General features: G+C 47.5%; 1 protein-coding gene across 2 annotated transcripts in view; it reads right to left on the bottom strand.

Moving 5' to 3' along the window:
* Positions 1-15,232, bottom strand: part of NUDT19 (nudix hydrolase 19) — an 83,085-nt gene that overhangs the window by 36,405 nt on the left and 31,448 nt on the right. For both annotated transcript variants that reach the window (XM_063946009.1, XM_063946008.1), the window contains exon 2: positions 3,141-3,985. In XM_063946009.1, the coding sequence (XP_063802079.1) occupies positions 3,141-3,869 (729 nt within the window). In that variant the 5' untranslated portion in view covers positions 3,870-3,985. The remainder of the gene's footprint in view (positions 1-3,140; positions 3,986-15,232) is intronic.

Raw genomic sequence — 15,232 nt, 5'->3', positions numbered from 1 at the left:
AGTAAGGGATAATTAAGACGCCTTTTCTTCGAAGAAGAATCATCATTTCGGCCATTACCTTGGTAAAGACCCGGGGTGCCGTGGACAATCCAAACGGCAGCGTCTGAAACTGTTAGTGACAGTTCTGCACCACGAACCTGAGGTACCCTTAGTGAGAAGGGCAAATTTGGGACATAGAGGTAAGCATCCCTGATGTCCCGGGACACTATATAGTCCCCTTCTTCCTGGTTCGTTATCACTGCTCTGAGTGACTCCATCTTGATTTGAACCTTTGTAAGTGTTCAAAAAAATTTTTTTTTTATTTTTTTTTAGAATAAGTCTCACCTAGCCTTCTGGCTTCAGTACCACAATATAGTGTGGAATAATACCCCTTTTCTTGTAGTAGGAGGGGTAATTTAATTATCACCTGCTGGGAATACAGCTTGTGAATTTTTTCCCATACTGCCTCCTTGTCGGAGGGAGACCTTGGTAAAGCAGACTTCAGGAGCCTGCGAAGGGGAAACGTCTCGACATTCCAATCTGTACCCCTGGGATACTACTTGTAGGATCCAGGGGTCCTGTACAGTCTCAGCGCCATGCTGAGAACTTGTCAGAAGCGGTGGAACGCTTCTGTTCCTGGGAATGGGCTGCCTGCTGCAGTCTTCTTCCCTTTCCTCTATCCCTGGGCAGATATGATCTTATAGGGACGAAAGGACTGAGGCTGAAAAGACGGTGTCTTTTTCTGCAGAGATGTGACTTAGGGTAAAAACGGTGGATTTTCCAGCAGTTGCCGTGGCCACCAGGTCCGATGGATCGACCCCAAATAACTCCTCTTCCTTTATACGGCAATACACCTTTGTGCCGTTTGGAATCTGCATCACCTGACCACTGTCGTGTCCATAACATCTTCTGGCAGATATGGACATCGCATTTACTCTTGATGCCAGAGTGCAAATATCCCTCTGTGCATCTCGCATATATAGAAATGCATCCTTTAAATGCTCTATAGTCAATAAAATACTGTCCCTGTCAAGGGTATCAATATTTTCAGTCAGGGAATCCGACCAAGCCACCCCAGCTCTGCACATCCAGGCTGAGGCGATCGCTGGTCGCAGTATAACACCAGTATGTGTGTATATACTTTTTATGATATTTTCCAGCCTCCTGTCAGCTGGTCCTTGAGGACGGCCCTATCTATAGACGGTACCGCCACTTGTTTTGATAAGCGTGTGAGCGCCTTATCCACCCTAAGGGGTGTTTCCCAACGCGCCCTAACTTCTGGCGGGAAAGGGTATACCGCCCATAATTTTCTATCGGGGGGAACCCACGCATCATCACACACTTTATTTAATTTATCTGATTCAGGAAAAACTACGGTAGTTTTTTCACATCCCACATAATACCCTCTTTTGTGGTACTTGTAGTATCAGAAATATGTAACACCTCCTTCATTGCCTTTAACGTGTGGCCCTAATAAGGAATACGTTTGTTTATTCACCGTCGACACTGGATTCAGTGTCCCTGTCTGTGTCTGTGTCGACCGACTAAAGTAAACGGGCGTTTTAAAACCCCTGACGGTGTTTTTGAGACGTCTGGACCGGTACTAATTGTTTGTCGGCCGTCTCATGTCGTCAACCGACCTTGCAGCGTGTTGACATTATCACGTAATTCCCTAAATAAGCCATCCATTCCGGTGTCGACTCCCTAGAGAGTGACATCACCATTACAGGCAATTGCTCCGCCTCCTCACCAACATCGTCCTCATACATGTCGACACACACGTACCGACACACAGCACACACACAGGGAATGCTCTGATAGAGGACAGGACCCACTAGCCCTTTGGAGAGACAGAGGGAGAGTTTGCCAGCACACACCAAAAACGCTATAATTATATAGGGACAACCTTATATAAGTGTTTTCCCTTATAGCATCTTTTTTATATATTTCTAACGCCAAATTAGTGCCCCCCCTCTCTGTTTTAACCCTGTTTCTGTAGTGCAGTGCAGGGGAGAGCCTGGGAGCCTTCCCTCCAGCCTTTCTGTGAGGGAAAATGGCGCTGTGTGCTGAGGAGATAGGCCCCGCCCCTTTTTCGGCGGCCTCGTCTCCCGCTCTTAACGGATTCTGGCAGGGGTTAAATATCTCCATATAGCCTCCGGAGGCTATATGTGAGGTATTTTTAGCCAAAATAGGTTTTCATTTGCCTCCCAGGGCGCCCCCCTCCCAGCGCCCTGCACCCTCAGTGACTGCCGTGTGAAGTGTGCTGAGAGGAAAATGGCGCACAGCTGCAGTGCTGTGCGCTACCTTTAGAAGACTGAGGAGTCTTCTGCCGCCGATTCTGGACCTCTTCTTACTTCAGCATCTGCAAGGGGGCCGGCGGCAAGGCTCCGGTGACCATCCAGGCTGTACCTGTGATCGTCCCTCTGGAGCTGATGTCCAGTAGCCAAGAAGCCAATCCATCCTGCACGCAGGTGAGTTCACTTCTTCTCCCCTAAGTCCCTCGTTGCAGTGATCCTGTTGCCAGCAGGACTCACTGTAAAATAAAAAACCTAAGCTAAACTTTTCTAAGCAGCTCTTTAGGAGAGCCACCTAGATTGCACCCTTCTCGGCCGGGCACAAAAATCTAACTGAGGCTTGGAGGAGGGTCATAGGGGGAGGAGCCAGTACACACCACCTGATCGTAAAGCTTTACTTTTTGTGCCCTGTCTCCTGCGGAGCCGCTATTCCCCATGGTCCTTTCAGGAACCCCAGCATCCACTAGGACGATAGAGAAATATCGGACCACCAGTCATCGGAACAAGGGTTGTTTTTTTTGTTTTTTTTTAAATCCCCGACAGCTGCTCCTCTGTACAGCAGCCAGACGTACACAGGGAAGGTGAGAGCTGTTCATTTTACTCTAATCTTTCTAGCCACGGTCTGGGGGGGTGCCGCCAGGCTGCCCTATCAGCAGTGATCGGCAGCACTGCAAGCACTGGGGGAGGGAACCAAGAAGTAGAGGAGCCAGAAGATCCCTCTGAGAGTGGCAGCTGCTGGAAAATTACCTTCCAGCAGCTGCCCAGTGGGCGTTTCTGACTGGTCACATCAGATAAGATCATGTCAGGGAAAGCCCTTCAGTCCTTTAACATTAAATTTGCAATGTACTTCATTTGTTGACTACTTACTTTGTACGCAGAGACTTCTTTCTGATCATCGCTGGTCAACGGCTTCCTCGGCAAGCAGCAGATGAAGAACACTGTGTCATAGCGCCTGCTATTAGAACTCCTGGAGAATAAAGGGGTCAGCCAGTTGCCCCACTCATGCAGCGCCCAGATGTTAGGGACGCATCGCAGCTCCTTGCACATCTCAATGAACTGCAGTGGATTATTCTGAACCTCTTGTCTCCACTTGGCAACCGCCTCCAGATCTTGCTCGTAGGCATCCACAAAGTTCTGGTTGTCTTCAATGTCGGAGTTCTCGGGAACAACCAATAAAACGCCAGACTCTTCAAAGGTCTCCCTGATGGCGCAGATCCGAAAAGCGACCTCTCCGGGAATCAGCGAGCCAAATTCTGTTCTGTCCGTAAGGAAGAGAGGAGACCTGGTGTTGGGGGACTGGTTCACCACGCCTAGGCCAAAGTTGGGTTTCTGGCTGTGCCTCTCAAACAGTTTCATCCAGTCGTTGGAGAAATCTGAAGGTTCTACAAGGCCCCCGGGAAACACAAAGGCATTTGGCATGAAACCACTTTTCTGGCTGCGTTTCAGCAACAGAACCTCATAATCAAAAGTGGTTTTCTTCGGGTTATCATTCCAGGCCACCTGCGGGATCATTCTCGGGGTGATCTTCCCATGCTGGGTTCCTGCAGCTAAAATTAGGGTGGCGGCTTCTCTCCAGTGTCTTAGAGTGTTGTTCATTTTAGCACCTTGGATCTTGGTGTTGTATGACTTTGTTAGAACATCGGGCGAAGCAGGGAATCGTCTTTTCCTATTGTATGTGATGTTGCTCGCTCAGCTTTCAACTGAAACAGTTCCTGTAGGCAGAAAAATGAAAGCATACATTCATAGAGGTGCTGTGTATACACAGTGGCTACATTACATCACAAAACACCACAAATCACAGTCTGAAATCCGCAAATGGATTTTAATCTGAATCAACATTACCATGCACATAAAGTAAATGGTCATTACATTATATACTTTTCTGCTGTAAATACATGTTTTTGGACCCTCATCTCTATATGACTTCAAAACGCCCCTTTGTTGCCGTAGTGATGAGGGGGAGATCTTTGTAACATTGTATATATTTTGTAATGCTGCGATAAATGGGATACAATCAAGTAGTCTTGTATCCCTCTGTATAATATGTTATACGCCCACATTATATATATATATATATATATATATACTGGTCATTTGGGAGCATGTTATTGCTATATAGGGGTGTATTCAATATGAGTCGGATCCATTCCGACATGCATTTGTTGCAATGGATCCGACAACCCCTATTCAATGAATGGCCAAATCAGACTGTCGGATTTGGGCGTTCCTGGTGTCCTGTACTACTGCCGTGGTCAGCGTCAGCGGCGTGGGGTGATGTGTGCGTCGGCGGGGGGAGCTGTCGGCGTCGGCGGGGTTTAATGTGTGCAGTGGCAGGGGGAGCTGGCGGCGGCGGGGGGAGTTGTCTGCGGCGGAGGGGTTGCGCTGCATGGAGTAAAGAGAGACACCCTGCTCAATCCGACTTTTTTTTAAAGTCGGATTGAGATTGTCAGAAAGGGGGCCAAAACCTGACGGATTTGGCCCCGTAACCGACAGTAGCACGCGGATCGGCGGGTATTCTGCCGATCCACCTGCTTCCCGAGAAGTCAGATTTCCAGACTTGTCGGAAAAAATGTGCCTGTACTGAATAGGTCGGAACCGCTTCCGACCTATTCCAGTCGGAAACGGCCATCTTTCCAACAAGACGGCAGTTTCCGACTTTTATTGAATACCCCCCATAGTGTGTCAAAGTCGAAAAATATAGCGACCTATGATGCCTTGTACTAACCCCAATGCACGTGCCCGCTGCTCGCGCACCGACTCCCCCGTGCGTACGCATCCCCTCAGGTTGCATAGGGGACGCTCTGACGTCGCCTGCGCATGGGGATGGGTATTTAGGGCGGTGTTTGTGTGCGACTAGCGAGCGACTCGATCGCTACATATTTAACCAATATAATGCGTTTTATAGTTAATATTCCCCTTCATAATGTCAGCAAGTATGGTAAGTTTAAAACGGCTCTTGGACCTGAGAGATTCCTCTTTGCATGCTGGGAGGGCTCAGACAAAGGTTGGAGGGTAGTGTATGGTGTCCAGCTGTGGGGTATTGAAGGGATGTTGTGCCTATGATAATTGGGAGGGACTCGCATAGTTCCTGCTCATGGTTATGCACAGAAATAGAAAATAAGATTAATTGCATTCCGAATAAATTACACATAAATGCAGGGTGGGTGAATGGAATTCAGTCACTTCTTTCCCACAGACTGAAAACAATAGCCTTATTTACACTAAGCTTTGAGATTCTATGAAGAGGGCTTACACCTTTGTTTATGAATAGGTCCAGGTTTCTCTCCAGATGAATGAGTGCTGAGGTGTCATTGTCTCAACCGAAGGAGGGTGACGGTGGGGTAAACAAAGCCCAGAGACAGTTTGTTTGGAAGATCCAAACAATAGCTTTCCTCAATATAACAAGACAAAGAGGAATTTAGAATACTAACTAGTCCTAGCCATCGCCCACTTCTTGAACTAACCAATGATCCCAGGTGCAGTACATGTCCCACCCCCTAACCAATGGAAAGAGGGCACACAGTATCTATTGTAGTATGTCTTGAGCTAGTAAATAAATATAGTTTGCAATAGGCTTGGGGACACAAGACTCTACTCTCCACAAGGTTTTCATCACTGATTAACTGAGAGCTGGATTTCCAGATTGCGCCTGCGATTCATTCCCAGTGTGTAAGTGTTTCTCTGTAACCAACTTGTTCTCTGTATTTGCCATACTCTCTCTCTCTGTTATTGTTACGCTGTTGTATATTGTATATGTGTAGTTATTATGTTTAGATATTGATGTTAGTCTGTAGTGTATGAAATGTTAACTGTATTTCTCTGACGTCCTAGTGGATGCTGGGAACTCCGTAAGGACCATGGGGAATAGACGGGCTCCGCAGGAGACTGGGCACTCTAAAAGAAAGATTAGGTACTATCTGGTGTGCACTGGCTCCTCCCACTATGACCATCCTCCAGACCTCAGTTAGATTTCTGTGCCCGGCCGAGCTGGATGCACACTAGGGGTTCTCCTGAGCTCCTAGAAAGAAAGTTTATTTTAGGTTTTTTATTTTACAGTGAGACCAGGCTCACTGCATCGAGGGACTAAAGGGAGAAGAAGCGAACCTACCTGCTTGCAGCTAGCTTGGGCTTCTTAGGCTACTGGACACCATTAGCTCCAGAGGGATCGACCGCATGGAACTGGCCTTGGTGTTCGTTCCCGGAGCCGCGCAGCCGTCCCCATTACATAGCCAGAAGAGGTCAGGAAAATCGGCGGCAGAAGACTTCGGTCTTCACCAAGGTAGCGCACAGCACTGCAGCTGTGCGCCATTGCTCCTCATGCACACTTCACACTCCGGTCACTGAGGGTGCAGGGCGCTGGGGGGGGCGCCCTGAGGGCAATATATGACACCTTGGCTGGCAAATCTACATCATATATAGTCCTAGAGGCTATATAGATGTAAAATTACCCCTGCCAGTATTCCAGAAAAAGCGGGAGAAAGTCAGTTGAAAAAGGGGTGGGGCTTCTCCCTCAGCACACTGGCGCCATTTTCTCTTCACAGTGCAGCTGGAAGACAGCTCCCCAGGCTCTCCCCTGTAGTTTTCAGGCTCAAAGGGTTAAAAAGAGAGGGGGGGCACAAAATTTAGGCGCAATATTGTATATACAAGCAGCTATTGGGAAAAATTCACTCAATATAGTGTTAATCCCAAAATTATATAGCGCTCTGGTGTGTGCTGGCATACTCTCTCTCTGTCTCCCCAAAGGACTGTGTGGGGTCCTGTCCTCAGTCAGAGCATTCCCTGTGTGTGTGTGTGCGGTGTGTCGGTACGGCTGTGTCGACACGTTTGATGAGGTTATGTGATGGCAGAGCAGATGCCGATAAATGTGATGTCGCCCCCTGTGGGGCCGACACCAGAGTGGATGGATAGGTGGAAGGTATAAACCGACAGTGTCAACTCCTTACATAAAAGGCTGGATGACGTAACAGCTATGGGACAGCCGGCTTCTCAGCCCGCGCCTGCCCAGGCGTCTCAAAGGCCATCAGGGGCTCAAAAACGCCCGCTCCCTCAGATGGCAGACACAGATGTCGACACGGAGTCTGACTCCAGTGTCGACGAGGTTGAGACATATACACAATCCACTAGGAACATCCGTTACATGATCCCGGCAATAAAAAATGTGTTACACATTTCTGACATTAACCCAAGTACCACTAAAAAAGGGTTTTATGTTTGGGGAGAAAAAGCAGGCAGTGTTTTGTTCCCCCATCAAATGAGTGAATGAAGTGTGAAAAAGCGTGGGTTCCCCCGATAAGAAACTGGTAATTTCTAAAAAGTTACTGATGGCGTACCCTTTCCCGCCAGAGGATAAGTTACGCTGGGAGATATCCCCTAGGGTGGATAAGGCGCTCACACGTTTGTCAAAAAAGGTGGCACTGCCGTCTTAGGATACGGCCACTTTGAAGGTACCTGCTGATAAAAAGCAGGAGGCTATCCTGAAGTCTGTATTTACACACTCAGGTACTAGACTGAGACCTGCAGATAGTGCTGCTGCAGCGTGGTCTGTAACCCTGTCAAACAGGGAAACTATTTTGCGAACATAAGACGTCGTCTTATATATGAGGGATGCACAGAGGGATATTTTGCCGGCTGGCATCCAGAATTAATGCAATGTCCATTCTGTCAGGAGGGTATTAGAGACCCGACACTGGACAGGTGATGCTGACTTTAACAGGCACATAGAGCCTTATAAGGGTGAGGAATTGTTTGCGGATGGTCTCTGGGACCTCGTATCCACAGCAACAGCTGGGAAGAAAAATTTTTACCTCAGGTTTCCTCACAGCCTAAGAAAGCACTGTATTATCAGGTACAGTCCTTTCGGCTTCAGAAAAGCAAGCGGGTCAAAGGCGCTTCCTTTCTGCACAGAGACGAGGGAAGAGGGAAAAAGCTGCACCAGTCAGCCAGTTCCCAGAATCAAAATTCTTCCCCCGCTTCCTCTGAGTCCACCGCATGACGCGGGGGCTCCACAGGCGTAGCCAGGTACGGTGGGGGTCCGCCTCAAAAATTTCAGCGATCAGTGGGCTCGCTCACAGGTGGATCCCTGGATCCTTCAAGTAGTATCTCAGGGGTACAAGCTGGAATTCGAGGCGTCTCCCCCCCGCCGTTTCCTCAAATCTGCCTTGCCGACAACTCCCTCAGGCAGGGAGGCTGTGCTAGAGGCAATTCACAAGCTGTATTCCCAGCAGGTGATAGTCAAGGTGCCCCTACTTCAATAAGGACGGGGTTATTATTCCACACTGGACATCAAGGATGCTTACCTACATGTCCCCATTTACCATCCTCACCAGGAGTACCTCAGATTTGTGGTACAGGATTGCCATTACCAATTCCAAACACTGCCGTTTGGACTGTCCACGGCACTGAGGGTCTTTACCAAGGTAATGGCGGAAATGATGATACTCCTTCGAAAAAAGGGAGTTTTAATTATCCCGTACTTGGACGATCTCCTTATAAAGGCGAGGTCCAACGAGCAGTTGTTGGTCGGAGTAGCACTATCTCGGGAAGTGCTACAACAGCACGGATGGATCCTATACATTCCAAAGTCACAGCTGGTTCCTACCACACGCCTACTGTTCCTGGTGATGGTTCTGGACACAGAACAGAAAAAAGTGTTTCTCCCGCAGGAGAAAGCCAAGGAGCTGTCATCTCTAGTCAGAGACCTCCTGAAACCAAAACAGGTATCGGTGCATCACTGCACACGAGTCCTGGGAAAAATGGTAGCTTCTACGAAGCAAAATTCCATTCGGCAGGTTCCATGCAAGAACCTTTCAGTGGGACCTCTTGGACAAGTAGTCGGGATCGCATCTTCAGATGCATCGGCTGATAACCCTGTCTCCAAGGACCAGGGTATCTCTACTGTGGTGGCTGCAGAGTGCTGATCTTCAAGAGGGCCGCAGATTCGGCATACAGGACTGGGTCCTGGTAACCACGGATGCCAGCCTTCGAGGCTGGGGGGCAGTCACACAGGGAAGAAATTTCCAAGGACTTTGGTCAAGTCAGGAGTTGTCCCTACACATAAATATTCTGGAACTGAGGGCCATTTACAATGCCCTAAGTCTGGCAAGGCCTCTGCTTCAAAACCAGCCGGTACTGATCCAATCAGACAACATCACGGCAGTCGCCCATGTAAACCGACAGGGCAGCACAAGAAGCAAGATGGCGATGGCAGAAGCCACAAGGATTCTCCGATGGGCGGAAAATCACGTCTTAGCACTGTCAGCAGTGTTCATTCCGGGAGTGGACAACTGGGAAGCAGACTTCCTCAGCAGACACGACCTACACCCGGGAGAGTGGGGACTTCATCCAGAAGTCTTCCAACTGTTGGTAAACCGTTGGGAAAGGCCACAGGTGGACATGATGGCGTCCCGCCTAAACAAAAAACTAGATATTGCGCCAGGTCAAGGGACCCTCAGGCAATAGCTGTGGACGCTCTAGTGACACCGTGGGTGTACCAGTCGGTTTATGTATTCCCTCCTCTGCCTCTCATACCAAAGGTACTGAGAATAATAAGAAAACGAGGAGTAAGAACGATACTCGTGGTTCCGGATGGGCCAAGAAGAGCTTGGTACCCAGAACTTCAAGAAATGATATCAGAGGACCCATGGCCTCTACCGCTCAGACAGGATCTGCTACAGCAGGGGCCCTGTCTGTTCCAAGACTTACCGTGGCTGCGTTTGACGGCATGGCGGTTGAATTCCGGATCCTAAAGGAAAAGGGCATTCCGGACGAAGTCATTCCTACGCTGATAAAAGCCAGGAAAGAAGTAACCGCAAACCATTATCACCGTATTTGGCGAAAATATGTTGCGTGGTGTGAGGCCAGGAAGGCCCCAACAGAGGAATTTCAGCTGGGTCGTTTTCTGCACTTCCTACAGTCAGGGGTGACTATGGGCCTTAAATTGGGTTCCATTAAGGGCCAGATTTCGGCTCTGTCGATTTTCTTCCAGAAAGAACTGGCTTCACTGCCTGGAGTTCAGACATTTGTAAAGGGAGTGCTACATATTCAGCCCCCCTTTTGTGCCTCCTGTGGCACCTTGGGATCTCAACGTGGTGTTGAGTTTCTTAAAATCACATTGGTTTGAGCCACTTAAAACTGTGGATTTGAAATATCTCACGTGGAAAGTGGTCATGTTATTGGCCTTGGCTTCGGCCAGGCGTGTGTCAGAATTGGCGGCTTTGTCATATAAAAGCCCTTACCTGATTTTCCATATGGATAGGGCAGAATTGAGGACTCGTCCCCAGTTTCTCCCTAAGGTGGTATCGGCTTTTCACTTGAACCAACCTATTGTAGTGCCTGCGGCTACTAGGGACTTGGAAGATTCCAAGTTACTGGACGTAGTCAGGGCCTTAAAAATTTATATTTCCAGGACGGCTGGAGTCAGGAAAACTGACTTGCTTTTTATCCTGTAGGCACCCAACAAAATAGGTGTTCCTGCTTCTAAGCAGACTATTGCTCGCTGAATTTGTAGCACAATTCAGCTGGAGCATTCTGCGGCTGGATTGCCGCATCCTAAATCAGTAAAAGCCCATTCCACGAGGAAAGTGGGCTCATCTTGGGCGGCTGCCCGAGGGGTCTCGGCTTTACAATTTTGCCGAGCTGCAACTTGGTCAGGGGCAAACACGTTTGCTAAATTCTACAAAATTGATACCCTGGCTGAGGAGGACCTTGAGTTCTCTCATTCGGTGCTGCAGAGTCATCCGCACTCTCCCGCCCGTTTGGGAGCTTTGGTATAATCCCCATGGTCCTTACGGAGTTCCCAGCATCCACTAGGACGTCAGAGAAAATAAGATTTTACTCACCGGTAAATCTATTTCTCGTAGTCCGTAGTGGATGCTGGGCGCCCATCCCAAGTGCGGATTGTCTGCAATACTTGTATGTAGTTATTGCCTAACTAAGGGTTATTGTTGAGCCATCTGTTGAGAGGTTCAGTTCTATTTCATACTGTTAACTGGGTGTAGTATCACGAGTTATACGGTGTGATTGGTGTGGCTGGTATGAGTCTTACCCGGGATTCAAAATCCTTCCTTATTGTGTCAGCTCTTCCGGGCACAGTATCCTAACTGAGGTCTGGAGGAGGGTCATAGTGGGAGGAGCCAGTGCACACAAGATAGTACCTAATCTTTCTTTTAGAGTGCCCAGTCTCCTGCGGAGCCCGTCTATTCCCCATGGTCCTTACGGAGTGCCCAGCATCCACTACGGACTACGAGAAATAGATTTACCGGTGAGTAAAATCTTATTTTTCCCTTTTTACATAACTAAATCTCGTTAGTAAAGGTTTTGGAACCTTAGCAAGGTATTGTGTGTTTATTACATTGCTAAGGGTATACTGAGCGTCTTAATCGCTCCAACAGCTTTCATATGATAAGGGTTAATCAGCGTTGCATTGTGGTAATATTACAGTAATAAGGTTTACAGCATAAGCATATCCTTTCATTGTGTTGCATACAAGGTTTACTGTGTGTCATCCTGTGAGCGTCTGCGCCGCTCGTGTTCCTCTTGTGGGCACTGCGTCCGCTAGTAGCGTAGCATTACGGTACTCAGACCGCCTATAGCGTGCTCGACACCAAGCGTTAAGCTGTGAGCGAGCGTGCCGCATGTGCGTCTCGACCACGGCTAAGCGCCTGCTACGCTAAGTGCGTACCCTTACGGTACCCCATACGCCAATTGCGTACTGAGTCTCTTACCCACATATAGTGAATGTTATAAGATAAATATTTAGCTTTATCAATTGGCGGCTCGTCCGTCCTCCACATATCCGCACTAGCGAACACAGACTTTATCTGTCAGCAAGGGCGGGAAGGCAGTATCCCTTCGTATCCGTATTAGTGGTGAGGGATACAGTAGTGCTGACTAGATAAGCGTCTGCATCGCTACGCTGTAGGAGTGCTGGTGGAATCCGGAACCGGAAGGTAAGAACAAAACGCTATTGTCTTTTAAAACTGTTTATCTCTGTTTTGCGTACGCAACACACGCACACACCTGCATTTCTTTTCATTTGTGTATTTTCACATCTCACCTTCCTGCTTGCCATTTATAATTGATAACGTGCTGAGAAAGATTTGTTGCTATTGGTAGTTAAAAGTAATATTAATACGTTAAGGAGTAAATTGTAAAACACGCACACGGCTTTACCTAAAGATACAAGGAAAGATCTGTGTGGTGCTCGGTAGATGATTACAGTTAAAGATCATCTACATTGATATAAACGTGTTAGTTGTATTTCTGTGGATATACCTGGCTTGCGTACACGTGTCTCTAACAAAGGGCGGGACTAGCGTACGCGACGCAAGGGCCGACGCACGGAGCGTATATTACGCAACGGAGCGTCTGGGTACGCCCACATAATACAAATCACACGATAGTATTGTTTTAGTAGGTGATACGGAGGCAACGCGATAATAGCGCAAATCAATCTCAGTGTCCAAAATTTTAAGCTAATAGATCCTTCTCTAGTTGCAACTCCTCTGGATTAGCCTGCGATACTGAATGAAAGGGATTTCTGCGCAGAAACGAAAGTAAAGAGTATATGAGATGAAAGTGTGTGTATAGCCCTAAAAGGCGAAACGCGTTGAGAAACCTGACTGACCTACTTACTGCCTGTTCCATTAAGCTAAGACTTACTATTTATTTATTTATTTATTTATTGTGTTTTAAGTATTTTTTATTATCTATTTTTGTTATTAAACATTGCATAACTATACAGTGCAGTGACTGGGAATTTTTGGAAGGAGCACATTTACCGGACCTAGCTGAACCATCTAGATATAAGCATATCCTACATGCTATATTTGAATATTTATGTGGTACGCTTAATATAGGGGGGAAACACCCAAAACTGTTTTCAAAGATACTTCACTATACGGCGACAATTTCTATCTCCTTATAGGTGGGGACAGCCGATGTGAAAGTCTGAGTCTGACAGGCCTAATTCCAAGAAGTCATCCGGTACTTACCAAATTTTGTCCTTCTTTTGGTCCTATTTTGTGCCCTAAATTACTACACCATATGGCGCTTGTTCTTCTTCCCTACCTCCACAGAATCGCATGACTGAACCGACCTAGGTCATTTACTGAAGAACTGAGCTGCCACCAAAGAGGTTTGGGAGGTGTCTTTTAAGTATAGAATCCTCGCTGGAAGGTTGAAGATACGGACCCGGATACGACTAATTGAGTCTCAGCACATAGACAATTCGGTGTATCCCTCCTTCGGAAAGGGATCGTTTGAACACTAGATAAGCGCACCGACCTATAAACAAACTTATACATATATATAAGTTTCTAATTTTTGGGTGGAACCACAGGAAATCATCGAGTTCTCGTGAGGTACATACGTGTAAGTGACGGCACGGTGGCTTGGGAGGCATCCCTTGTCAAACATATTAAAAGAAGAGCATTAGAGTATAGCAGACCAGGAAGTCTACTGTAGCACAGACCAGGAGGTCACGGACCAGGAGGTCCAGGTACAGCAGACTAGGAAGTCCGCTATAGATAAAGAGTAAAGAAGCACAACACCAGGAAGGGTTGGTGCGGTACCCATATAGGCCATTAAGCTCTGGCTGAAGGAATTCGCAGCCACAATTTTCGATTCCACTGGTCGCTCCGCACATAAGATTAGTTGCTTATGTGCAGAACGATTGTACCGCATGTAATTGTGTGCATTAGTTAGTAACTTGACCCAGTACCATTTGCGTACGCTAGAGGGGTCATAAACGCTATTTGTACATTCTAACGGGATTTGTGTAATTTTTTTTATTTTAAGGGAGGTTCGCTGGTCACTCGGGAATTCTCTAACAACCAATAGTTACTGGGAAGGGTTAAGTGCTCTTCGGATCACACCCACACGCCCCAGTAAATAAAGGTTCATAGGGGCCCTAGGTTGGGTACAGCAGCTCTGAGTCAGTGATTGAAGTACTGGCCAACGTGGGCGAAGAGTGAGTGGAGGTACTCGGTAAACTTCCGCCGCCGGCCTACCCCGGACATCTTGGTTTTTGTAAGGGTTCGCCGAAGACCCTGATTTGAAGGTCAGAGGTAGTGAAAGCAACACCTGCAAAGATGGGGGCCAGTTGTTCAGGTAGGGGGCGATCAACCTCGGTTCAGGTTGACTTAGTAAACCGACCAATCGGGCCGGCAAGGTATATCATGTGTGAGAAATACGGTTCACACACAGAGGTTTTGTGCAATGAATGGGAAAGAATGACTGTGCATGACGGGGAAAAGTTCCCACAGGTAGGCAGTTTTAGTCCCGAGGTGTTACAAAATCTAAGGAGAAGGATATGTCTCATTAAATCTGCAAAGAGACGGATCCAACATTATGATTGTTTACAGTTTTGGCAACAGGAAGGTGAAATACAAGGAGGATTAGCTTACACAGCTGACTCTCACTTTGGTAAGAAAAATATGGCAACAAGAGAGAAAGTGGTTACAGAGAGTGGCACACTGGGGTGTGATAAACATGCACTTAGCAACTGTATTATTAATGATAAAAGTAACAAATGTAACAATGATAAAAGTAAAACTGTTAAATGTACGACTGTTAACCTGTGCAAGTTGCACTCCATGTTAAACTTCCCTCAGGATCACCAGCAAGAGAGTGAGCCCAGCACGATGTCGGCACCTTTTCCAGCAGCCATCATACAAGACATCCAGGTGGACGCGACCAAATCGGTAAAGGCAGTAATCAAACCCCCTAACAGAGGGTCAGGTGAGGTCGTGTCCACAGGTACGTACGGTGTTATATATCACGCACAAACAAATGTACCTCATATTGTAGAACCAACACAAGATGATGTAGTTGAATTTAATCCTGTCAGGGTGATCACAGTCCCCAATGGGAAGACTGACGCTCAGGGAATCATTCCCGTCAGGGACAGTGCAATGCGCCGTCCCTGGTCCCGGATGGAATTGAGAGCAATTATGTCTGAA

The sequence above is a fragment of the Pseudophryne corroboree genome, chromosome 11 (genome assembly GCF_028390025.1).
Source record: "Pseudophryne corroboree isolate aPseCor3 chromosome 11, aPseCor3.hap2, whole genome shotgun sequence".
NCBI lineage: Eukaryota > Metazoa > Chordata > Amphibia > Anura > Myobatrachidae > Pseudophryne > Pseudophryne corroboree.
Note: the sequence above shows the minus strand (reverse complement) of the source record. Positions and strands in the feature narration are given on the sequence as shown.